General features: G+C 44.7%; 1 protein-coding gene and 1 pseudogene across 1 annotated transcript in view; both read right to left on the reverse strand.

The window, feature by feature from the left end:
• The window catches only part of Dnah6 (dynein axonemal heavy chain 6), a 186,264-nt gene that overhangs the window by 2,972 nt on the left and 158,120 nt on the right, over positions 1-25,172 (reverse strand). Inside the window, exons 65-76 of the mRNA XM_005078273.4 lie at positions 23,527-23,687; positions 21,977-22,065; positions 20,825-20,971; positions 18,488-18,626; positions 16,310-16,429; positions 15,654-15,775; positions 11,997-12,126; positions 8,912-9,039; positions 7,458-7,643; positions 6,928-7,000; positions 5,083-5,234; positions 3,698-3,920 (exon numbers count right to left, since the gene is read on the reverse strand). Coding sequence (XP_005078330.1) covers positions 3,698-3,920; positions 5,083-5,234; positions 6,928-7,000; positions 7,458-7,643; positions 8,912-9,039; positions 11,997-12,126; positions 15,654-15,775; positions 16,310-16,429; positions 18,488-18,626; positions 20,825-20,971; positions 21,977-22,065; positions 23,527-23,687 — 1,670 coding nt within the window. The remainder of the gene's footprint in view (positions 1-3,697; positions 3,921-5,082; positions 5,235-6,927; positions 7,001-7,457; positions 7,644-8,911; positions 9,040-11,996; positions 12,127-15,653; positions 15,776-16,309; positions 16,430-18,487; positions 18,627-20,824; positions 20,972-21,976; positions 22,066-23,526; positions 23,688-25,172) is intronic.
• Positions 16,437-16,937, reverse strand: LOC110342465 (annotated as a pseudogene).

Consider the following 25,172-nt stretch of genomic DNA (forward strand, 5'->3'; position numbering starts at 1 on the left):
ACCGTGTTCTTAGTGGAGCCAAACCTTTTGTTTGTATTTGTTTTTGACAGAACACAGAGATTCTGTTAACAGTTTTTGTTTGTTTGTAGGGAGAGAGGGTCTAACTGTGTAGCTCTGGCTGGCCTGGGACTTACATAACTCAGGATGGCCTTTAATTCACAGAAATCCACATGCCCCTGCCTCCTGAATGCTGTGGTAAAGGTGTATGCTACCATGATGGCTGAATTCTATTAAGTTCTTAACATTTTGTCAGTGTTGGGCATTGAACTCAGTGCTTCAAACATGCTGAACAAGTGCTCTCTACCAGGAATTCTGTTGGTTGTTATATAGTGGTTGTTCTTACTATCATTTGTAGTAGACCTTTTTCTGTAGATTCTTTGTTTTTTCCCATGTGATCAATTATATGGGCAAATAATTTTGTTTCTTCATTTCAAATCCAAGTTCTCATTTCATGTTCTTACAGGTTTGGCTAAGGTTTTCTGCATAGTGCTGAGGTGCAGTAAGCAGCCGGGCATTGATGGTTACTGGACTCAGTGGTGTTGGTTGCATCTTGATCATTGAGTAGACACCACCCTTGTCTCCAGGTGGATGTGAGCTAGCACACAGAGACCACAGCACCTCTGTTATGAGGTCAGCTTGGCTTTCTACACTGAGATACTTCCAACAGCCTCCTAGAGGGCGAACTGAGTTGCACAGTGACTGCTTAAAGCTTATCCATTTCATACCTGAGGCTAACATTGTGTTATGTCAGAACTCTTTTATTATTACGATTTACACTACAGTGTAGAAAGGGTTTAAATATATGGCACCTCGGTCCTGGTTAGTCTTAATTTTCAACTTGACGTGGTCTAGAGACAGCTGTGAGAAGTCCCGGTTGAGGTATTGCCTCGGTATGATTGGCCTGTTGGCGTGCCAGTGGGGATTATCGTGATTATTAAATGATGTAGGAGGGCCCAACTCACCCTGGGCTGTGCTAAGCATAGGCTAGTGGTCCTGGGCTATTTAAGAATGCTGGCTAAAGATAAGCCCGTGACCAAGCCAGCAAGCAGCATTCCTCCATGATTCCTGCTTCCGGGTTCCCACCTTGAGTTCTGCCCTGAATTCCCACAATGATACATTGTGACCTGGAAGTATAAGCCAAATAAAGCCTTTCCTCCCCTAAGTTGCTTTTGGCTAGAGTGTTGATTTAATTAACCCAAAAGAAACTAGGACACCATCCCTGAAATAAAGCCGCTCGTAAGTTTTGTGTTCAATCTTGTCACCCTAAAATTTATATTCATATCCAGGGAGAGAGCAGTATTAGGTGCCCTAACAAGTTGCCCTTTCTGGGTAATTGGCGATCTGAGTAGATATGACCTCCATAGACTCATGTGTTTGAATGCTTGACCCATAGGAAGTGGCACTATGGTGTAGCCTTGTTGGAGTAGGTGTGGCCTTGTTGGGGGAAATGTGTCACTGTGGAGGTAGGCTTTGAGGTCTCATATGCTCAAGCTCTGCCCAGTGTGGGATACAGTTCACTTCCTGTTGCTTGCAGAACTCTCAGCTATCTCGCCAACACCACGTCTGCCTGCATGCTGCCTTGCTTCCCGCCATGATGAAAATGAGCTAAGCCTCTGAACTATAAACCAGCTCCAATTAAATGTTTTCCTTTATGAAAGTTGCCATGGCTGTGGTATCTCTTCACAGCGGTAGAAACTCAAATTAAGGCAGAACTCCATCATTAGGATAAGGGATTCCTATGACCTGTCCAGTAATCTCCTAAGAATTTTCATCATGATTGCTGTTCTGTGCATAGTTTGCTCAGACAGTATTTGCTATGTGTTGGATACCACCCTGGACACTCTGCAAATAACCATGCATGTCTTCCCAGGTACCTCCCACTTGATGAGATTTCTGAGTTCAAGGACACAGCATTTCTTTAGTTTTAGGGAACCACCAGTTGTTATTCTTTGCAAATATTCCCTCTCCTTCATTCTTACTTTCTCTTAAGTTGCCTACTAGATAAACATGGAGAATTACAGCTCTTTGCACAATGTCAGATTTTCCCACCAAACTGTGCTGCATTTTGAGGGGTTTTCTCAGTGTGTTCTTCAGCAGTTTCTTTCTTTTTGAAAAAGTTATTGTTCTTTTAAAGAAATTAAATTTATTTAGTGTGTGTGTGTGTGTGTGCGCGTGCACACCTGCATATAACCTGGCACAGATGTGGGGAGTCAGAGGACAACTTGTGGGATTCAGTTCTCTCCTTCTATCACGTGGGTCTTGGGGACCAAACTCAGGTTGCTGGGCTTGGTGAAAAGAGCCTTTACCAGCTGAGCCATCTCACTGGTCCACAGGCTCTCACGTTATCTGTAGAGATAGTTTCTTTGTCTCTGCCTCCCTGTGAGGACTGCATCCCAGGTCCACACAGTTCATTGTTAACCCTCTTTTGTGTGGTAGGGCAGATTCTATTTGGCGAGGGTGTGCTCTCAGTGCCCATTCAGCCCATCATTTTGGAACTGCAAGTCTCTGCCCTTTTAAACTCTGTTTTCTACTCCTTAGGTTCTAAGAGAAACAAACACTAAGTTTATGTTATCCATGTATACCCAGTGTTATTACAAACACAATTTCAACAGTTCTAAATGTGTATTCTTTTATTTTTATTTACTTATATGTGTGTCTATGTGGGGGTATGTGCACATGAGGGTACATGTCTGGAGAGGCCAGAAGAGGGACTCAGATCCTCTGGAACTGGAGTTACAGCTAATATCAGTGTTAGGGATGTAATTTCAGTCTTCTGTAAGAGCAGTAAGTGATCTTAACTGCTGAGTCATCTCTCCAGCACAGGTACTCCTATTTTAAATCTGGTTAATTGGACCAATAACTTTCTTAGTGTGTTACAGCTAGCATTTTTTTGGCAAGTTCACTTTTTTTTCACTTCTGGGCATTGAACCCAGTACTTTCCATGCCAGGCAATTAGTCTATAACCAAGCTTTATCTCCATCTAAGCATTGTGTGTGTGTGTGTGTGTGTGTGTGTGTGTGAGAGAGAGAGAGAGAGAGAGAGAGAGAGAGAGAGAGAGAGAGAGAGAGAGAGAGGCAGAGGCAGAGGCAGAGGCAGAGGCAGAGGCAGAGGCAGAGGCAGAGGCAGAGGCAGAGGCAGAACAGAGTCTCACAGATCAGGCTAGTCCCACAACGTTGCTAAGTAGTTGAAGATGGTCTTGAACTTCTGATCTTTTTGCCTTGACCTAGAATGCTGGCATTGTGGGCACATACCACCACACCAGTTTTACACAGTGCTGAGGACCTTATGCAGGATTTTGTGTGTGCTGTGCAAGCACTGTACTAACTAAGTGACCAGCATTTGCTATGTAGACCATGATGGCCTTGAACTCACGGGCTGCCTGCCTATGCTGGGATTAAAGGTACATGCCACCCTGCCCAGAAGTGTTTGGATTTTGACTGAGGTTTTTATTTAGTTATTACCTGTATAGTTAAAACATTTATTTTTATGTATGCGTGCATTTTGCTTGCTTGTCTGTGCAGCTCATGTGTGCAGTGTCCCTGGCAGCCAGAAGAGGGCACTGTATCCTCTGGAACTGGAATTACAGGTGGCTGTCAGTCACTTTATGGGTGATGAGAATGAAACCTGGCTTCTTAAGTGCTCTTAACTGCTGAGCCACCTCTCCAGCCCCACGTACAAATCTTAAGAACATGCTTACCTGTAGTGGAAAGTGTTCCTGCCCGGGCTCCTGTTTTGTAGAGCGGGGAGTGGTAGAGTGTTTGGACTGGGTCATAGTTTTGTTGTGGTTCAAAATGAACTACAGGCAGCATGGGGTTCATCTGTCCTGGCAACGCGTCTTCTATGACCATCTCCTTGTTATCCCACCGAGAGGCATCCATGAACATACCATGAACAAGAACTCCATCCTCAGGGGAGGGCAACTGAAAGATACTCACAAGGGTGAGCGGAGGAGGAGGATGAGGAGCGGTTAACAGTTCGAGTCGCTGCCTGTGCACCAACTCTTCAACAAGTACCTCTAAAGACAGTAGTTTCTATTGCTGCATTTTAGAGAGGGTGCCCTAGAGCTCTGAGAGAAAGGTCACCCTGACCCTCAGTTTGGTACTGAATTTGATGTTGTCCATGGCCTACCAGGAGGCAGAATTGGGAATGCTCCTGGGAAACCCAATTAGGGCGACTTTAGACTATCTGACCTTATGAATAATGACTTTTCCTTCCCTCTCGAGAAGCAGAGGGAGGTAAGAGATGGGATTATTATGTATCCTCATCAAGGCTCCCGGAAGATCTGGGTACCCTTCTAGAAGATAGATTATATACCTGCAATACTATTCGAAGAGTACACAAACCATTAAGACTACTCCCATAGCACGCCCCTCTTAGTTATTTACTGTGATTATAGTTAGATGGGGCATGAAGGCAGAATTTCAGTACTGCAGGAGGGAGCTCAGTGGCTGCTGTAAGACACATTTAGTCTATAATATTATAGGGAATTATTGCCAGTGAACTTTGTGTTGACCACTTCATTCTTTGAGTCCTGTCACCAACCCCATTTTATAGATGGGAACACCAAAACTCAGGCACGAGAGCAATTGTTTCCACACATGTGGCTGGTGAAGAGTAGAGCTAGAATTCAAACTCATGTTTGTTTCGTCCAGAAACTGTTTTTTTTTTTTTTTTCAGACAGGGTTTCTCTGTATTGTTTTGGAGTCTGTCCTGGAACTCACTCCGTAGAGCAGGCTGGTTTCGAACTCACAGAGATCCACTTGCCTCTGCCTCCCGAGTGCTGGTATGAAAGGCTGCGCCACCAATGCCCAGCCTGAAACTCTGTTTTTAATGTCTTATTATACTGCCTCTGTAAGAGGAGACCATTGCTTTCTGAATGTAAATATTATCGATTTACGCAGAAAAACATTTCTCTAGATTGTACTGTGTTTGAGAAGTTCTCATCCAGTTGCTGCTGAGGAGCTGGCCTTAGGGTGTGAGTGCCACCCTTCCCTCCCGCAAATGGGGGTGGTGGGACAGGGGAGGCTGGCTGAACCCTCCACTGGCAGTGGGGTAGAAGCCATGCAGTCAGGTGGGTGGTACCTCCAGGTCCATGGGCAGTTCTTCTCCAAAGTGAATTTCCTTGGCAGCTTCTATGACTGCGGCTTGGTCTCTGTAGACTGGAATCACATTATACTTGAAATTCAGCTCATCTATAGGCAAATTGTATTTCCGAGCATGGTTCTGAAGAGTCCCTGAAAATACAAAAAGGGGAGTCCTTTAAAGAACATTGCACTCCACACACACTGTGTCCTCCCATTCACCCAGGCTGTGCTAGCATCAGGGAGCTTCGTATCCATAGAAACCCTTCTCAGCCCGGTGGTGGGATGACTCGGCAGGTGAAGGCACTTGCTGCCCGGCCCGATGACCTGGGTTTGATCCCCAGAACCTACACTGTGCAAGGAGAGAGCCAACTCCGGCGTCCCCTGTCTCCACATCTGTCTTGTGGTGTGCATGCATTTGTGGTATGCCTTTTCTCCAAACAAACAAACAAACAAACAAACAAACAAACGTAGGGAAAACTAATTAACAAGAAACTCAAGCCTTTAACACTCCACATGGGATTAGTTCAACAGAGCATAGAAGACTGGATCATGCTGGGGGTGGGGTGGTTCAGGACCATGGTGAAGAAGAGAGGAAGGGGCTGGAGAGATGGCTCAGTGGTTAAAGGCAGTTGTTACTCATGCAGAGACCAGAGCTCAGTTCCCGGAATCTACATCAGGCAACGTACAACCACCTATATAACTCTAGTGCTAAAGGAATCCAACAGCTTCTTCTGACCTCTACAGGCATTTGGGCATGCATGTGTGCGCGCATGCTCAGGTGCAAACACACACCTTAGAACAAACAAACCAGGTATAGTGGCAAACACTTTTAAATCTAGCACTTGGGAGGCAGAAAAATTCAAGGCAAGTCTACATAATGTGTTCCAGGAAGCCAGGACTACATAATAAGACTCTGTCTCAGAAAAAACAACCAACCAGCCAACCAACCAACCAATCAAACAAACAAAAACAAAACCACAAACAAACAAAAAAAACCATACCAACAAACACAAAACTAAAAACAAACAAACAAATAAACCAAAAAACAAAGGGTGGGAGAGACTAAGATTCAAGGGCCCTGCACTGCCATGAGAGAGACAAACTAGGAAGTTTTAGGTAAGTCCCCCTAACTTCAGGGTTTCGTCCAGCTTGTTTCTACGGACTGTTCATCAGGGAACAGGGATGAGACAAACTGAGGATTGGGTGTTCAGAGCCCCACAGTCTGGGTCCTCTGGGACTCTCCAGCCAAATCCGCTAGGACTGATGAAGGGATATCAAGAATATTGTTTTAGGCTGGGGATGTTGCTCATTTGGTAAAGTGCTTGCACAAATCTCTGGGTTCAATTCCCAGCACTGTCTAAAACTGGTTTAAGGTGGCCTGTGCATGTAATCCCAGAATTCAGGTGGTGGAGGCAGCAGGATTAGAAACTCAAGGTCATCCTTGACTGTGCATGAGGTCAAGGCAGTGTGGGCTACGGGAGACCCTGCCTTAAAATAGAAAGTGCCTTTTTAGAGCCTCCTCTAGGCTGCTCAGAGCTGGGGCATGTGCAGGGGGACAGCAGTTGAAGCTCTTGAAGGAGGGTGTGGAGAGTTGAACCACGGCTATCTATTCATGGATCTAGCCTAAATCAAACCCATGCATAGGTAACCTGAGAGGGGCAAGGATCAGTTTACCAGGGAGCATCTATCTCCCCCATCCCTCAGCCCTGTGATGGAGGAAGAATAATCCTAGATTGTCCTAGTTAAGCAGGGCCGGTCAGGCCATCGGCAGCTCTGCTATTCCCCAGCTCCTGGAAACCCTGTGCATGTAACAAACCACAACTCCTAGGGGAGGCATCAGTACCTGTGAGAAATCCTTGAGGGAAGAAGAAACCGGAAATCCAGAAGGACTTGGGCTGTCCTCTTTTGAGCCACAGCTAAGGGAGAGACATGATTTCATGAGGTGGAATGTGCCATCTAAATCAGAGCTTTGTTGGGAGGAGAGGGTGGCATCTAATTGAATCCTGAGTTACCCCCTGCCCCTTGTATTACTGCTGGTCCATTCCCATTCTCACCACAGGGGACAAGAGGCTGGGACAGTCAAGGCACGTTTGGCTGTGTGGAGCCCTGCCATGTTTTGTACCTACAGTGGAGTCATACACTGCAGCTAAAACCTCAAGAATGGCCTGAAGCTGAAAACCATTATATATATAAGAGCCTAGGGAAAATGGTATTATAATCTACTTAAGACTTTCAAAGTGAAGCCATACTGGAAGGTTCTGTTTCTCTGGAATCAAATGATTCCTAACAGTTGCTACTCAGAACTCCCTCAGGAGTTCAGGGCCAGCCACACTGTCAAACCCATCAAACCCACACAAGTGAGATCTCCCGTACATCCACGAATGCAGTCCTCAGGATAAGGTCTTTGACCCATGACCCCAGCGGCTTCAGGGATGGGTAGGCTGTGTTAGACCAAAGAGAGGGAACCTGGTTGTTGAGGAAACTCTGATAGACTTTTTCCATTTCTTCAGACATCACCACCAGTCCAGCAATGGCTTTGTTAAGTGTTTCTAGAGAAATCTGAGAGAAAAAAAAAAGATTGGTGCACTATAATTATCAGGGGAGTGGACAATGGCTTTCACAGTTTTTATGTGTGTGACCGGCCATAAGCGAGTACAGGCACGTGGCAAAAGACAGCCTCCGGTGTCACTTCTCAGGCACTCTCTTTACCTTTTGAAAATTGAATCTATTTATTTTATTATTTTATGTGCTTAAATGTCTTGCCGGTGCATATGCGTGTGCCCCACGTGGGTGCCTGTGGGAGCTGGAAGAGGGCATCTGATTCCCTGGTACTGATGTGAGCCGTCATGTGGGTGCTGGGAACTGAACCCAGGTCCTCTGGAAGAGTAAAAATTGCTCTTAACCGCCGAGCCATCTCTTTAGCCCTCCTTTGTTTGGGTTTTGGAGAAGGTTTCTCACTGGCCTACAACTTACCAAGCAGGCTAAACCAGCTGTCCAGTGGTTCCCCAGGGGCCCACCTTTCTCTCTGCTTTCCCAGAGAGGAGCTAGCGCATGCATGCCGCTGCCCAAGGCTTTCTCCTTTTGCCACATGGGTTCTGGGGCTGGATCTTCGTACTGTGCTTGTACTGACTGAACTATTTCCTCAGTCCCAAATCACTCTTTTTTTTTGTTTGTTTGTTTTTTTCGAGACAGGGTTGTTTTGTTTTGGAGGCTGTCCTGGAACTCACTCTGTAGACCAGGCTGGCCTTGAATTTACAGAGATCTGCCTGCCTCTGCCTCCCGAGTGCTGGGATTAAAGGCGTGCACCACCAATGCCTGGCTCAAACTCACTCTTAACTGAATGCTGTGGTCCTGGAAAATTTCAAGTGAGTTGACAGTAATTCCAATGATTCATTATTTTTACTTTTTAATTTTATTTCTATTTTATGTGCATTGGTGCACTGTCTGCATGTATGTCTGTGTGAGAGTGTTAGATCCCTTGGAGGTAGAGTTACAGGCAATTGTGAGTTGCCATGTGGGTGCTGGAGACTGAACCCAGGACCTCTGGAAGAACAGCTAGTGCTCTTGACGACTGAGGCATCTCTCCAGCCCCAACAGCAATTCTAAATGCGTAAGGCAGGCCAAGGAGGATGTCACACACTCACACGGCCACTGTTAGAATAAGAGAATACTGACTTGATTGCACACAGCGTGGGCCTGAGGAGTCAGTACAGCCAAACAGAAGCTTAGAAAATACAGGCCGAAGATTCCAAGCACACTCGCGTTCTTATATTGCTCTCTACCTGGCTTGGCTACCCAGTAGCAATAATGGAGGTAAGTTTTCATACATGTATTAACTTCAGCAGATTGTTGAATCGGTCCACTTCCTGGCCAAGCACGGTGGTCAGAGAGTCCAGGCGGCCTTGAGGGTCCTTGACAAAAAGGCTCTCGGAAGCTCCCTCCATTTTCAGGACTTCTGAAACACACACAGTTGGCTTCTCAGACCAGACATCCTTGATTTCCATCCTCACAACATCATGTGCTTCTCCTTTAAATTTTATTTATTACTGTTGTGTTTTCATATGACATGTGATGCAGGCACATGCATGCTGTGACCTGCCTGTGGGGGTCAAAGGGCAACTTTGAGGAGCCAGCTGTTTCCTTCCACCGTCATGTGAGTTCTGGGGACTGAACACAGGTCCACAGATGAGCTCTTTATCCACAGAGCCTTCTCACTGGGCCTGGCCTCTTATTACATATATATACATATATATGTAATAATATGTGCACCAATGCACATAAAAATATATTTTAACCTAAAACTGATTTTTCCCAACAGCTAACCTGAACAAGGGGAAGCTCATGGACCCTAGACTGATAGCTGGGAAACCAGCATAGGACCAACCCAGACCCCCTGAATGTGGATGTCAGTTAGGAGGGGCCTCTGGTAGTGGATCAATATATATCCCTAGTATAGGAATGGACTTTGCGAGCCCATTTTACACAGAGGGATACTCTCTCAGCCTAGACACATGGGGAGGGCCTAGGCCCTGCTCCAAATAATATGACAGACTTTGAAGATCCCCCATGGAAGGCTTTACTCTCCCTGAGGAGCAGAAAGGGGATGGGATAGGGGGTTGGTGAGGACAGGGGAGGAGGGGAGACAGAGGGAACTGGGATTGACAAGTAAAACAAGCTTGTTTCTAATTTAAATAAAAAATAAACAAAAACTAATTTCTCTCATTACTTAAGCAAGAACTTAAATTTGACAATATTTTATAAGTCTTGGATTATCCAGCTGTGTTTACATAGAAGTAGTCACAAAATAATAAAGCTTAAATTAGTGGAAATCATGGAAACATGTGTGTCCATCCAGGCGTGCAAGAGAATCAGTATTCCCTTCTTGTCATGGTGCTACTCATCTTCTGGGCAAGTGTGAACACTGACTCGGACACAGGCAGGTAGAGCACAGGAGACCCTGACTGGGACGGTGTGAGGGAAGGCATACCTGTTCCTAAGTAAAGGGCAGTCGCTCCCTTTCTGGGTAGCCGTGGGGGAGGGGCTGAGAGGAGGAGGGTGAAGCGGAAGTCAGTATGGCTTTGAGGACTCTGCAGGTCTGAGTGAGGGGCTGCTGTGGTCAGTCTCTGCAGTGGGTGTGGAGGTGTGGCGGGGAGGCTTAAGAAAACACATTTGGGGTTGGGCAGCTGGGTCAGTGGGTAATGGTGCCTCCTGCTAAACCTCCGAGTTCAGTCCCCGAGTCACACCTAGTTAAAGGGAGAGAACCGACTCCTACAAGTCACCCTCTGACTTTACACAAAATACTTTTCTCTTTGGCAGAACGAGAGGCAGAGCTCTGAATACCCCGATGGCAAATGCTACCTACCAAGTGGATGGCTTGGTCGACAAGTGATAATCCAGAGACCAGAGGACCAGGGGTCCAGTCCCCCCACCCCACCCCCACAGCCCCTCGAATATGAGTGTGTAAGTCTTGCTCTTCCCTGTAGACCTGTTCTGTTTCCAGGAAAGGAAGGGGTGGGAGTGGAAGGCAGAGACTGAGAGAGACTTGAGTTTATCCCAAGTCACTGAGCATCACTCAAAGACTGGAGTCAAACCGGAGAGAATGATACATCCTTCCTACCCCAGTCCTACAAAACAGAGCCACAGGGGCTAGGATGAAGGAAGGGATTGTGCTTTCTTTGAATGTCTGTGACTAGTGTGAGCACATAAGGGGTTCCTAAGATAGACCATACACACACTGGATTGCTTCCTAAGCATTCACAGTTTGGCTGCTGGAGGAATGTTACTCAGCAGGGTGTGGGTCAGCCTGATCTCTATGGACCACAGAGCCATGGTTATCCCCTGCCCCCCAGCATTTCAAGTTCCCCAAGTTCTTTGGTGGAGCTGATCGAACCTCCTGTTCTCAGTCTCGGCAGATGGCCTGCTTCTCATTTCACAGCAAAAGCATAAGCTCCATGAAGCGTGGAGAAGTCTGCTTCCCATTTCACAATGTAAGTGTGAGTTTACGAAGCATGGAGAGCAAATCTCCCAGGCCTCAGTGGGATCTGGAGAAAGCCCACTGTCTCCACTGCCTCTCATCTTTACATCATTTCTACTCTCCTCCCACATTGTATTTATTTAGGAGAAACTGCTCCCTACAGTAACCGACAGTTTTCTTCAGCGTTAACAAGACTCACTGCCCCTTGTTGTGTTGGGGAATGACAGGATTATTCTTGAGTCACATGGATCATGGCTCCTTTTCACCTGGAGGCCTTTAGAGTATTGCCAGGACTCTGTCATGGGTTTTTTTCCTCTACCTCAGCTTTCTTTCTAGTGTTACGACATCACTTCCAGCCAAGAACAATTGATCTAGGGACATAAATATATTGTCAGTCTAAGGGAAGTGGGAGAGTAGCTCTCTTGGGGTCCTTCAGGAAGATTCCATAAATCGACAGCAAGTCAGGTTAAAGTAATGTAGCCATTTCTCCTGAATGAAGGAAATACTGGTGTAGATTCCAGAATAGGATTCTAATAAAGCTTTAAATGATGATGGAAACGGCCCCATCTGTGCTGTCCAAGACAAAAGCACTTAAAATGCTTACTGCAATAAAGGACTCAATGTCAAAACTCAAGGTTAACAAGCTGCTACATGTGACCAGCAGCTACTGTCTTGGACACCACAGGTCCAGAGGCCTTAGGATCAGAGCTCAGAGCAAAGGCTGGCTTTGTGTGGACTGTAAGCCAAGTGGCCCCTCATGGTCCTTGCAGGTGGGCTTCTGGGGTGCAATAGATTTCCAGCCACAAATGGTGAGGTGAGCTCTCCAGGGGAAGAAAATCTATGAGACAAATTAAGCATCCACATCTGCTTACCATTCAGTTCTCTGACTTTATTCCTAAAGCTCCCATTATGGGTAGATGCCAGCAAGCGTTTATTACCTGGAACTCTGGTGCGAATTGAAAACACAAGCTCCTGGACAATTTCATCATTGCTTTTCCCCTCACCACCCGAGGAGGATCTTGGCTGGACCTCAAGGATGGTGGTGATTAGGGTGTTGGTCTCTTTGTACTGCAGAGGTGGTAAGAGACAGAACAGGGAAGATGGGGTCAAGATGAAGTTTGTCATGTGTATCGTTCACATATAGGAATAAAGCAAGTTTTCAAAAACAAAGATATTAACTCAATTGTTAGAATACACTACGAGAGCTACTCTCATAACCAAATTAATTTTTTACATTAAGAAAATTGTGTGTGCATATGCACATGTATGCCATGACATATAAATGGAGGTCAGAGGACAGCTTGTGGGAGTCAGTCCTCTCCTTCCACTTTGTGGGTGGTAGGGACTGACCGCATGCCAGTAGACTTGGTGCAGCTGTCTTGATTCACTGAGTCATCTCACCAGCTTGCTCTCAATGAGAATTTGAGTGTGTAGTGCCACTGACTGCATATATAACACTCTAGATCTACTCATCTCTCCTGATCTTATGTCCATTGATTAGAAAGGAAGGGAAAGCTGCTTCGTCACCAACAATCACCTCATTGACTTCGCTCAGCAGACACAGTCAGTGGCCTTGGTCTACATCTCTAGCTTGGGCTTCCCAAGCTTTAGCAAAGCATTTCAGCTCCTTCTCTTCTAACCTCTGTGACAGAATGACACATGGTCTCCCATGGAGCTCTAGACACAACATGGAAGTGGGCATCCTTGAGCTTGGACAGGAAGCTCAGCAGGTTTTCACTTTAGTTGGCTTGCCTCAACTGTATCTTTCTCCTTTCTTTTCCCTCAGGATAGAAAGACCTTTCCAGTAGCGTGACAGACCCAGCAGCCGTGTGTACACAAGCCTGCCTCTTCCACGACTGTCCACACAGTCCTTAAAGAGTAGATCATCCTTGTAGCAGCAAGTGGCTCTGCGGAGTGCTTGTCAGGCGTGACAACAACCAACAGCACTCATTGTCTGGCAGAATCCGACACACGGGATGGCAGCCTTAGCATCCAGTTGGCTTTTGTCGACTTTTCTTCATAGAACAATAAGTCCGTCCTCAGAACAACTCCCTTCTCCCTCATGCTCCTCCTGCTCAGTCTCAGTTTTAGAAAGTGACATTTCGGCAGTGCTCTGGGGCGACAAAGCCGGGCTCAGACAGCAGAGGGGGCTGCTGACACACACACTCGGGACCTCAGATCTGCTCCTTTCTGCCCCATTCTGTCTTTTACTAGTTTCTATTAAGTATTTACTTAAATATAACTTGCTGAGTGTAGGAAGAATGCATAGTTTTTGTGTTCAGACTACATGCCTTGAAAGGGACAGAATTGCCTGACCTAAGCAGAACATGCTATTTCATAATGGTCCACTTGGATACAAAGATTTTCTCTAGGTAAAGGCAACTTGCAAACAGATGGGAGACCATTTTCAAATCTTCCCCTTCCTTCCTAAAAGCAGCAGGTAAAAGCTCTCTCACAAAAGAAGGCCTTTTGGTGTCTGGAGAGAGGAAGCTCTCCTCCACGGTGGTCTGGAGGAGAGAAACCTTGGCACACGCCTGTAATCCCAGCACTCGGGAGGCAGAGGCAAGAGGATCTCTGTGAATTGGAGGCCTGCCTGGTCTATGCCGTGAATTCTAGAAAAACTAGGGTTTTGTAGAGAGACTGTCTAAAAACCAACAAATCTCCAATAGTCTTTACTAGGGAAGAACACACTTCTTCCTAATGTTCAGCCCTGAAAACACATGCCTGTGACATTATACAGACTAGCAGTTTGCATTTATGTATTTAGGAACACACACACACACACACACACACACACACACACTCCACTACCAACAACAACAATTAAAGAAAAAAGGCCACAGGTTTGAAAGAGATAAAGGGGATGGTGCATAAGAAGGCTTAGAGACAGGAAAGGAAGAGGGAAATGACGTTATTCTATCATAATCTCAAAGAACAACAATAATAAATAAAAGACACGAAGAGCCCGTGTCTCGCTCTGACCTCCCTGCATCCTTGAGTCATTCCCTGCCGCTGCCTCCCCGTGTCTAACACAACACCCAGCCCTCCCATGCTTTCTTTTCTTTGTCCCCTCCCCATGTCTGCCGCACTCCCTCTGCCAATTAGAACAAGCGGTCAGAGGTCAGAGTGGAGTAAATAGAAGGTTTACCACAAGTGTATTCTCTCGAAAGCAGAGCAAGGGAAACCATGACACGTCATGTTAGCGCCCCGCTGAGCGAAGCAGGATCATTGTTGACAAACATGAAATCAGGCGTCAGAACACTGACCTCTGGGTGTGCTCTCTGGGGATCCCAGTGTTGTTAGATTCCTTGATACCCAGGTAGTATTCATCTTTTTTTCTTTTGGTTTTTTTGAGACAGAATTTCTCTGTGTATGTCCTGGAACTCACTTTGTAGATTAGGCTAGCCTAGAACTCACCACAGACCTACCTGCCTGTGCCTCCTGAGTGCTAGGATTAAAGGCGTGCACCACCCACAGCCTGGAGAATTCACCTTCTAACCGGAATACAGACAAAACTTAAGTTGAAAAGAAAGATGATCCTCCTGCCCTGGCCTCTTCAAGGGGAAACTAATCCTTGACCATTAGAGATGTCTGGAGTCCTCAGAGACAGAGGTCTATTCTTTACAGGTGCCTGAGATGGCATGATGAAGCTGGGCCATGTGAGGTCCTCATGTGTGGTGACCCCCACCATAAAATTATTTTTGTTGCTACTTTGTAACTGCAGTTTTGCTACTGTTATAAATCATAATGTAAATATCCATATTTTCCAATGGTCTTAGGTGACCCCTGTGAAAGGGTCATTTGACTCCCAAAGGGATTGTGACCCAGATTAGAATCACTGCTTTGGAGCCAGTGCTGTGGTCGGGTACCTCGATTACTTTGCAAGAGCAAGGTTAATTATCTTCCTTGGATATTTACTCACAGGATCTGAACCAAAGGGCTGAAAAGAGACACTTTGGGCATTTAGAACTGCACTGTTCTGATCTAACCATCTATATCCACAGCCCTCATGTAACGGGAGCCAAAGGTGTTCAGTGTGGTGGGAGAAGGGTAGGAGAAGGGAATACACAGACACAGACACATACACACATACACACACACACACACACAGACACACACACATACACACACAGACACACACACAGACACACACACACAGACATAGACACACACACAGACACACAGACACAGACACACACACAGACACACACAGACACAGACACACACACAGACACAGACAGACAGACAGGCACACACACACACACACACACACACACACACGTGTGCGTCTTAGGATTTGGTGAAGACTGTGTTTAATTATATTAATTTTTCTTGAGACAATGAGCATTTAGCAATTGGCATGATCATCTTTTCAGAGTATGGAGCCTGAAGGATTCTGGCCACCATGGGAAGTGAGTCTCATTAAAGACTCCAAAGGCACCAGGATGAATTGAAACCACTGCTGAAAGAAAGGTTAGCACTCTCTTACTTTTTCCCTGAAGGCACTGTAGTTCACAGAGCTGTGAGGGCAGGAGTAATATCTTGAGTTTATATACACACTATAAATATGTATTTTAAGTAGAAAGACGACACACCTGGAAAGCTAGGTTGGCATTTTCATGCATTCCAAAAATTTCTGGATCATCTATCAAAGGCAGATCTTCAATGTAGTCCTTAAACTCTTGGAGACTGTCAGCCAAGGGGGAAAAATAGATGCCTGTCAATAAAAAGCACAGAGGACAGATGTGTATGAATTGGATCAGCACTGCCTTGCCTGGTTCTTTCCCTAACCATGATAAGACATACAGCTGACCAAAGCAGTGTCTAGCAACTTAACTGTAGGAGCTTTTGTGAACTTGTATTGTAGCAATCAGATTTCTTCCTCCAAGGACTTGACACCCAAGGCCATTGATTTATTTACTGTCTGACTCCAAGTGAGTAACCTCCAATTCATACATCTTCGTTACTCAATATTTGGTCATGGAAGTTTTCTCTAATTATATTAAAAATACATTATTCCATATCTCTGAAAAATGCATTTAGATATAATACAATCAAATTGAATACCAAACAAATTCACAGAGGTAATTCTATAATATGCAATATTGTGTTCTGACACCAAACCAGCTTTGACAGTGTCAAATATGGGATGGGGTAAAGCCGTGAAGACGGACAGGGCACCTTGTTGGAAAACTGAAGGATGCTGTCTGAAGCTTCTAGGGAAGGGGCTTTCTGCATAAAAGTCGCTTACCGGATTCAGAGTATTTATAATTAGCTTTCAGTGTTTCAGGAGAGAAAAATCTTTTCAAGACAGTCCGAAGGCATCTCTGATCCCAGGTGTCAGTCACTCTCCCGCCATAGGTGATTTCACCTGCAAGGGAGCTTGTGTTTTAAAATACATTACTATTTATTTTTTTCACGTTAATAAACATACCCAAATTCTAATATGTTTATTTATATGGACATTTAGTTGGTATTGAAAGTGGTTGCTTTGCCCCTCTTTTTTTAAACAAATCTACTTCTATTTATTTAGTTTTCATTAGTTTGAATCTGGGAAGGGCACAGCATCACACAGATTCTGTGTCCAATGGCCTTTGCAGGAAGGTTGCTTCAGAATTTCACATTGCCACTGTTTCCGTGGGCCTGGGTTACTTTTCCCCAGATCACTCTGGTATTGTTTGGTTTGCCTCCAGGAGTCACTGTGTTGTTTTTGGCTTTATACACGTAAGCACATCTCTTGCCCACGCAGAACTCAGTTCCATCTCGGCATAAACACCTTCATTTTTAAGGACAGCTGTGTGCTCTCTCTGGTTCCAGAAACCCTGCTTACAACCAGCAAACATGGCCTTGTACCACAGCCTTCCAGACACATTTGCCTTTTAGAAGTCCTATTGACAGCAGGCCTCCACAGGCGCCAAGGTAGCAGAAAGAGCGGTTGCTATGTCTCCCTAATAAACCCATGTTTAAAAAGCAGAAAAAAATCTAACATATAAGCTCTCCTAATTATTTTACTTTATCTTAAAAATTATATGTATATTTACGTGATTCCTGTGGGAGTTTAGATGTACTATGTGCATGCAGGAGCCCACTGAGGCCAGAAGAGGGCATCGGATCACTTGGAACCAGAGTTAAAGGTCTTCATGAGCTCCCATGTCAGTGCTGGGAACTGAACTTGGGTCCTCTGCAAGAGCAGTGAGTGCTCTTAAACACTGAACCATATCTTTAGTCCTACAATTTTATTTTTTCAAATAGCAGAAACTAAAGCTATTGGGTTCTACTGAAGGATTTCTTCCTTTTTCTTTGTTTCGGAATGCTCTTGAGTGTTGACCCCTCAGTGACTGTCAGATTCTAAAATGTACTCACTTTCCATGAGACATTGCTTTGCTTGAGTTCACTAAGAAAACAGACCTCATGCTTGTAGAAAGACAGTTCCCCTGTACACACCTCATAAATTAAATCAGGGGGAATTCAAATTTATGTCGCTTTCTCCAGAGATGCATTATCCAGCATGCTTCAAAAGCATGAGCAGGAAGGGGCCACGTGGGATGATTTTTAATGTTAATGTAATACCTTGGGAAAATTCTAGATCCATTGGCACGATGTACTATTTATCACTGTAGTGTTCCTGGAAGGATTTCATGTATGGTACGACACTGTCAGGGTTGATGTAAGACTTTAACATACTGACTCATCTTAAATATTTAAAGCAGTGCCTGGGGCTAAGGAGATGGATGCCAGTAAAGTGCCTGCTTTACCTGAATGAGAAGCTGAGTCTGGATCCCCAGTATCCAGATAAGAGTCTGACCTTGTGGCTTGGGTCTGTGCTCCCAGTACCGGGCTGAGGGCAGAGACAGGTGGGTCCCTGGAACTTGTTGGCTGGTCAGTCTAGCCAAATACTGAGTGAGCTCCAGTGAGAGACCCTACATCAAAAAGTAAGGTGGAAACCTACCAGTGGTCACAGCCCCCAAGGGAAATGGCTCTCCCTTTCCCGAGAGGGTGTGGGAGAGGGAGGAATGTATATGATTAAGATACATTGGATATGCATATGAAAATTTCAAGGAATAAAAAAAATTACTGAATGTTTACCTTAGATTTTACATGTACACACATGTCCAGTCACATGCATGGGTATGTACATACATCTCTCACACACACAGAGAGACACACACACACAGAGACACACACACACACAGAGACACACACACGATGTCTGGTATTATTCCTATTGGGGAGAAATGTCTCCCCAGTTTTCTATGTGCAAATATTCTCATGACATGCTTATTATTGTTGTAAGTTCACAAAGGGGACATCGGTTGCCATTGCCAATGTTAAACACTGGGGGAGGACACATTCTATACAGGGGTCAGGCAGGTGTAGATCAATAGCTCTGCTCCACAGCCAGATGCCCGGGCCCTGCGCACACACTGACCAGTAATGTAAATTAGCGCATCCCAGGGGATCTTTCCTTCATTACAGTAAAGGTTGAGGTTCAGTAAGGCACATTCTCTATCACTGTCGTTAAATTCATAGCAGATGTTCCAGCCAAGGGGGCCAAACTTCTTTCTCTCCTAGAATGGAAGGTGAAAACATTCTGAGATACAACTGATGAGAGGCTAATTTGTATAATGATGATGAGGTTAGTTTTCAGTGTTGAAGATAAAATTTTTATTAATGGTGGGCATCCCCATACTGTACTCAGTTAAAAACATCTGGTTCAGCTTCAGTCAGCCTTTCACCAAACAGGACAAAAAAAAATCTTCATTCAGTGTTCCCCATGTTTCTAAAAGGAAGTCTGTTATGGGAGATTTGACAGATCTATCAAAAACAAAAAACAAAATAAAACAAGACAAAAAAACCAAAACCCTTTGTTCTGCAGGGTAAAATAAAACATTTCAAACTAGGAAAAAAAACCACCCCACCTAGAGACTGGCATAAAAATGCACTATAATTATGAGAGAGAAAGGGACATGGAAGGGGAAGGAGGGGAGAGAATCCTTGTCCTAGTTTTATTTCCATCACTGTGATAAAATATCCTGCCCCCCAAAAACCAACAACTTAAGGGAGAAAGGGCTTATTTTTACCTTCAGGTTACAGTCCATTACTATGGGGAAGCCATGTTACCAGGAACACAAAACAACTGGCCTCATCATACACACAGGCGAGAGCAGGGAGAATGCTCAGCTTCCTTCCTTACACAACTCAAGACCCAAGCCCAGGGATTGGTGCCACCTGCAGTGGGCTGGGTCTTCCCACACCGAGTAATAATCCAGACAATTTCCCACAGACACTGCTTCAGGCCAAGCTCATCTTGACCTGTTGATTCCAGGTTGTGCCAAGTTGCAGTTAGAGCTAACCATCACATCAACATCTCCTACTGTGTTTTGGAAGTTTTCTATGCCTTGTAGTCATGCCATACCATGCTGGTTACCTGATAACTTCTCCACAGTGACATCGATAACCACAGACAACTAAAATTGGTACACATAGTCACAGTCTTTGTGTCATCTCTTCTCATAGTGAGATCCCCTGCTCCTCTAATTTCTTGACTTTAAACTGATGGTTGGCTCAGAAAGTGGTTCCATATTCTCTCCTGTAGACCAAGCTTCTACTAAATGTCATACAGTTCCACCTATGGAGTTTCTGATTTTTTATATCATTTTGTTTATTTATTCCATATCTTTCATCTTTACCCATCCCTTTTCCTCCAGTGACTCTTTCTATGTAGACAACATACCGCTGAAAACCAGGAAGCTAGTTTAACCTAGAGATAAGTAGGGTCAGAATTCAAGCACGGGTCACAGGGTATATAATGGAGCAAGTAATGCATCTTGAATAGATGGGAGGAGACTGGGACTGTTTTGAAAGCTATCTTTCAGAGGGTTTATGGCTCTCATAAGAGGTAAGGAGGGGGTCCCTTGAAGGTGGTGACCTCATCCTGCAGAGCAGATAGGAGTGAGCTACCATAGGGAAAATACGTGAACCAAACTGAGTGTGGTGAACATGCACCCACTGTCTCAGAGTCTGGGAGGCTAAGACAGGAGGGCTTTAAAGCCAAGGGAAGTCTGGGCTATGTAGTAAGATTGTGCCTTAAAACAACACCCAGCAAAACATACGTGGGTGAATAAAGGAGAAAGATGTTCTTGGAGTTTTCATTGTAGGGACCACCAATTTTGCGACTGGATTCTGGAGGGGTGGTAGATTTGGAGCAAGGCAGAGTTGAGCTGCTGAACTGGATCTCATGCGTTCACCTGGGTGATGGTATTCTCTAGGCAGATTGGGATAGAGGCAAGAGCTGGGGCTGTGAGATGCTGAGTCAAGGAAGGCATAGAGACTGGTGGCTGAGCTAAATAAACTTGGGTTCTAACATTGAATGGGCCTAAGGTTTCAAAACGCCTTTTAAAAATTTTCACTTACGTCTTAGCTATTTACATATTTCTAACATAGAACACTTTTTTTTATTGCTGTTAAAAAGCAGAATCTGAGTCTAGAGAGATGTGCCCAGTGGCTTAAGAGTGCTTGCTGTCCCTCCAGAGGACCCAAGTTTGGGTCCCAGCACCCATGTCAGGTGGCTCATGACTCTCTAACCTCAGAGCCAGAGGCCCCAACACCCTCTTTTGGTGGCCCAAGCACCCACACATATGTGGTATACACTCATTCACCCACACACTCACTCACTCGTACACACACACTCTCATACACCCCCCACACATACACACAAATAAATAGAAATACACAAATCTTTTCTAAAAAGCTGAATGGAGTATACCTGAATAATTGCGTGGAAGAAACAAATACCAAATATCAGTTGTCTCCATTTTCTTCCAAGTATATTTTCTTCAAAAAATGAGGGTGTCATTTCAGTAAAGGCTCTCCTGATATTTGCACGTAAGCCCTTTGGAGGCTCATTGGTCACCTGGATTTAGAGAACATACATGGCAGGGAGGGTGATTTTATAGGGTCGCATTATTTCTGGAAAGCATGCACACACTGGAGCCACAGAGATATGGATAACTGATGCCCATGGGGGCATTTTAGGAATGGTCAGACTTACTTTTTGTCTTATGTGTATGTGTGTATGTGTGTGTTTATGTGCACACCCATGTGTGCTCAGGGGCTAGAGGAGAGTGTCAGGTGTTCTACTCTATCATTCTCTATCTTATTTATTCGAGACAGAGTCTCTCACTGACCCTATAGATGGACTAGAGACTGGCAAAGCCCAGTAATTTTCTTAACTCTTCTTTCATAGCACTGGGGTTATAGGCATATATGGTATGCCTGGCTTTTTATAGGAGTACTGGGGATTTGAACTCAAGTCCTACGCTTGTACATCAAGTTCTATTACTCACTGAGCCATCTCCCTAGTACCACTACTTTTTGTCTTGTTTAGCCACAGTCCATAGAGAACAGAGCCTAGCGGGGTCCTCAGAACTACCATGGTTGAATCACCATAACAAGAACTCCAGATATTTCCATTTGGAGTCCTTCCCATCATTAAGCAGAAAGCCTAGCAGATCTCCATTGGCTCTTGTGGTCATCTCAAAATACAGAACTATCCTGTATACGGTGTTTCACCATGATATGAGGGAAGGGAGGAGAGAGGTGTCTCTTGTTTTTCATAGGCAAAGATTCCTCTCATAATGGAAACTTACTGCACTGAAACCTAGAAACTGAAGGCATTCCTGTCTGTCACATGCAGAAACAGTCCCTTAGGTCTGGGAGGGGACCCATTCTCCTTACTCTACACCTGTAGCATTTTCTTGCAGAGGGGAGAGTCAGAAGAGTTGAATGGCCAGTAGACCAGGACATGCAAAAATGAGAACTGTCTGGGAAATCACTTCCTCGCTTGCTTTTATAGTGGGGCCCTGGGCGGATACTCAGAGACCAGTTCTCTCACATTCGAGTTGTGTACAAGCATTACCTTGACAGAGTTCTGAAGGACTGTCACAGGAAATGTTGGACTAGGCATGGAGCTTAGAAAAAGCCGGAAAGTCTCCTTGATTGCCTGATCTGTTAAAACAAAGACAAAACAACAGGAAGAAAAATGTGTAGCTTGTTGGAGTCCTGTGAGAAATAGTTATTCTAGGGAGGGAATACAATGCCTCGAGAGACTCAGTTTATACATTTCAAGGTATCATAAACTTCGTGAGGATGAAAGCAGTGGTCATCTTGAGACTTCCTGTCAGGGGGACCTGAAGTCTAGAAGCTGGCATGCTTTGATAAAGAAATTGGACATATCAATAAAACCACTTACCTTTGTTCAACATGTAGATTTTATTGGTTCTTTGAGAATTTTTGATCATTTCATCTTCTCCATAACCTTTCATACAACTTTGAGTCTTTTTTTTTTTTTTACATCTATCAAGTCCAATTTGTGCTGCCTAAATACTTTTAGATGTCACCTTACCAAGGGCCACACTCAGCAAAAATCGACTGTCCCTCTCCCAGCAGCTATCAGTTGCCAACATAGCTCCTCAGCTGGGGGTGGGACTTCATGCCCAACTCCTGTCAGTCTTCTAAGGCTTCTTGAAAAGCTGGCAAGGAGCTGAAGGAGGCCTATTGACAGGAACAGCTTTTGTGATGCCGGATTCTGACCTGTAGTTAAGACCTTGTCATTTCTCATTGGGTGTGAGATCATTTTACCTGTCATCATTTCTCATTTAAATGTACAGGTGTGGCATTGGGGATGAGGGGCCTGTTGGGGAAGGTGACTTAGTGACCAAGGCAGCTGGGTAACCTGTAAAGAGGCATCTTGTTTGTTCAACAGGCAGCAGCGAGTAAATGAGACAGAAGTCACATAGCTCTTACCTGCTCTGAAAGCTTTCTATAGTTGGTAAGGCCCCAGAGAAAGGGTCCTGGATACCCGAGGCCATTTGCTCCTCTCCCTATGGCATCCTGGCTCTGATTTTCTTTCTTTTTTTTTTTTATGATACAGAAGGCTGGCCTGGAACTCACAGAGATCCAATTGCTCCTGACTCCAGAGCACTGGGATTAAAGATGTGCACCACTACACCTGGTCCTGTACTTCTCTCTATTTCTGTTTTGTTTTATTTTAGACAGGGTATCTTGTAGCCCAGGCTGGTCTCGAACTTTCCTTGTAGCCAAAGATGACTTCTCACACCTGGTCTTGCTGCCTTTACTACTCCAGAGGAGGGATTCAAGGTCTATGCCACAATGCAGAGGCTCTGTGCTTTTCATTGTATAGGGTAAGATTTAATGTCTTTTCTTGACCCAAGCCTGTTTTTCTATTTCTTTCTATCACAACCATAAGATGCATTTCGAGTTCAGGTGGCTTCCTTAATGGGAGTTCAAAAGCCTTTTTTGAGTTCTGATTGTGGAACTTGACACACATCTTTCTTCTCAGTAAGAGAAAGCATGAGGTCCATAATGGGGAATCGCCATTAGACCGTCTGAACAAGAAAGGCTGTGTGAGGTTGGTGCCATTACTCAGAAGCAATGCACACAACTTACTTGGGTCTGTGAAGGTTTTGATCAGCTCTTCCATTGCCAACATCCAAGAAACAGCAAGATGGCAGTTCTGCAGAAACACCCAGTTTCCAGTTTTCATTGCATCCTTGATCATCTTCTCGGCAATGGGGCCTTGCCCCTGTCCCAGGGAAATGGATTGCACTCTAAATGGAACAACAGTAGAAGGTTTTCATGCTACTTTAAGCAATATGGGTATTTTAATTAATTTTTTTATATTTTATTTTTAAATTTAAATTTAAATTAGAAACAAGGTTGTTCACATGTCAATTCCAGGTCCCTCTCCTTTTCCCTCCCCTCCTCCAGCGCCCTCCCACCAACCCCCCAATATCCCCTCATTTCCCCCAGGGAGGGTGAGGCCCTCCATGGGGGTGTCCATAGTCTGTCATTTCATCCAGGGCAAGGTCTAGACCTTCCCCCAAGAGTTCAGGGTGAGAGTGCATCTCTCATTGTTGAATGGGAGCCCAAAGTACATTTGTATACCCAGGATAAATACTGATCTACTACCCAAGGCTCAATAGATTACCTAGGCCTCCTCACTGACACCCACATTCAGGGGGTCTTGATCAGGTCCATGCTGGATTCCCAGCCATCAGTCTGGGATTCAAGAGCTAACCCTTGTCAGGTCAGCTGTTTCTGGGGGTTAAACTAGCCCAATCTTAATCCCTTTGCTCATCAGTCCTCCTTCTCTGTCTATTTTAATTAATTTTTAAACTACATTTATTTATATTGTCTGTATACGTGACACACATATATATGCATGGGTACTTAGTCTCCATGGTGTGCATATGGGAATCACAGGACAATCACAGGAATCAGATCTCTCCTTCCACCACGTGGGACCCAGGGACTGGACTTAGGTCATTAGCTTGGCTGAGGATGCCTTTGCTCAGTGAGTTTCGGATTTGCTGCATAGCTCAGCTTGGCCATGAATGTGAAACTCTCTTCCTCCGCCTCTCGAGCATTAGTATACAGATGTGCATAGTGACACCTAGCTTGCCACGCTTTTAAATGACCTGTTTCTCACATTTCATTTGAGAAACAGTTCCGTACTTCAGATGATATTTCTTGTATTATCCTCTGTTCATTGCTTTGCCTACCATGTTTCTATCTACCAGCCATCAAGATCGATTTACATGCACAAGATGGGGTACTGGTCAAAGCTTGTTTTATGTGCATGGCCATGTCACCAACTCAGGACTACATATACACATGACTATTCTTCTTTCTTCATTGCTTTAAAGTGTCACTTTCATCACAAATGGTTTCCCTAATTAAGTGAGTCTATTTCTGATTTTTCTATTCTCTTTTGGCCATCTATTTATCTAGTTTTGACTGGACCACAATGTCTAAATGATTCTTTCTAATAGGTTATAGTAAATCTTGACATGTGTTAAATCTTGTTTTGCTTTAGTAATATTTATTCATTCCTTTTACCCATTGTAAAAGCATGTAGTTCAGTGTCTTCTAGTGTGTTCACAATGTTGAATGGCTAGTGAGTGACCGCTCTTTTCAGAAATATTTTCACACCCCCACCCAAGGAAACCTCATACCCACTGTTAGAGTTTTTCAGAAAAACAGAATCAATAGGACACACACACACGCGCACACACACACACTCCTCCTCGAAA

Source organism: Mesocricetus auratus, unplaced genomic scaffold (genome assembly GCF_017639785.1).
Source record: "Mesocricetus auratus isolate SY011 unplaced genomic scaffold, BCM_Maur_2.0 Super-Scaffold_100676, whole genome shotgun sequence".
NCBI lineage: Eukaryota > Metazoa > Chordata > Mammalia > Rodentia > Cricetidae > Mesocricetus > Mesocricetus auratus.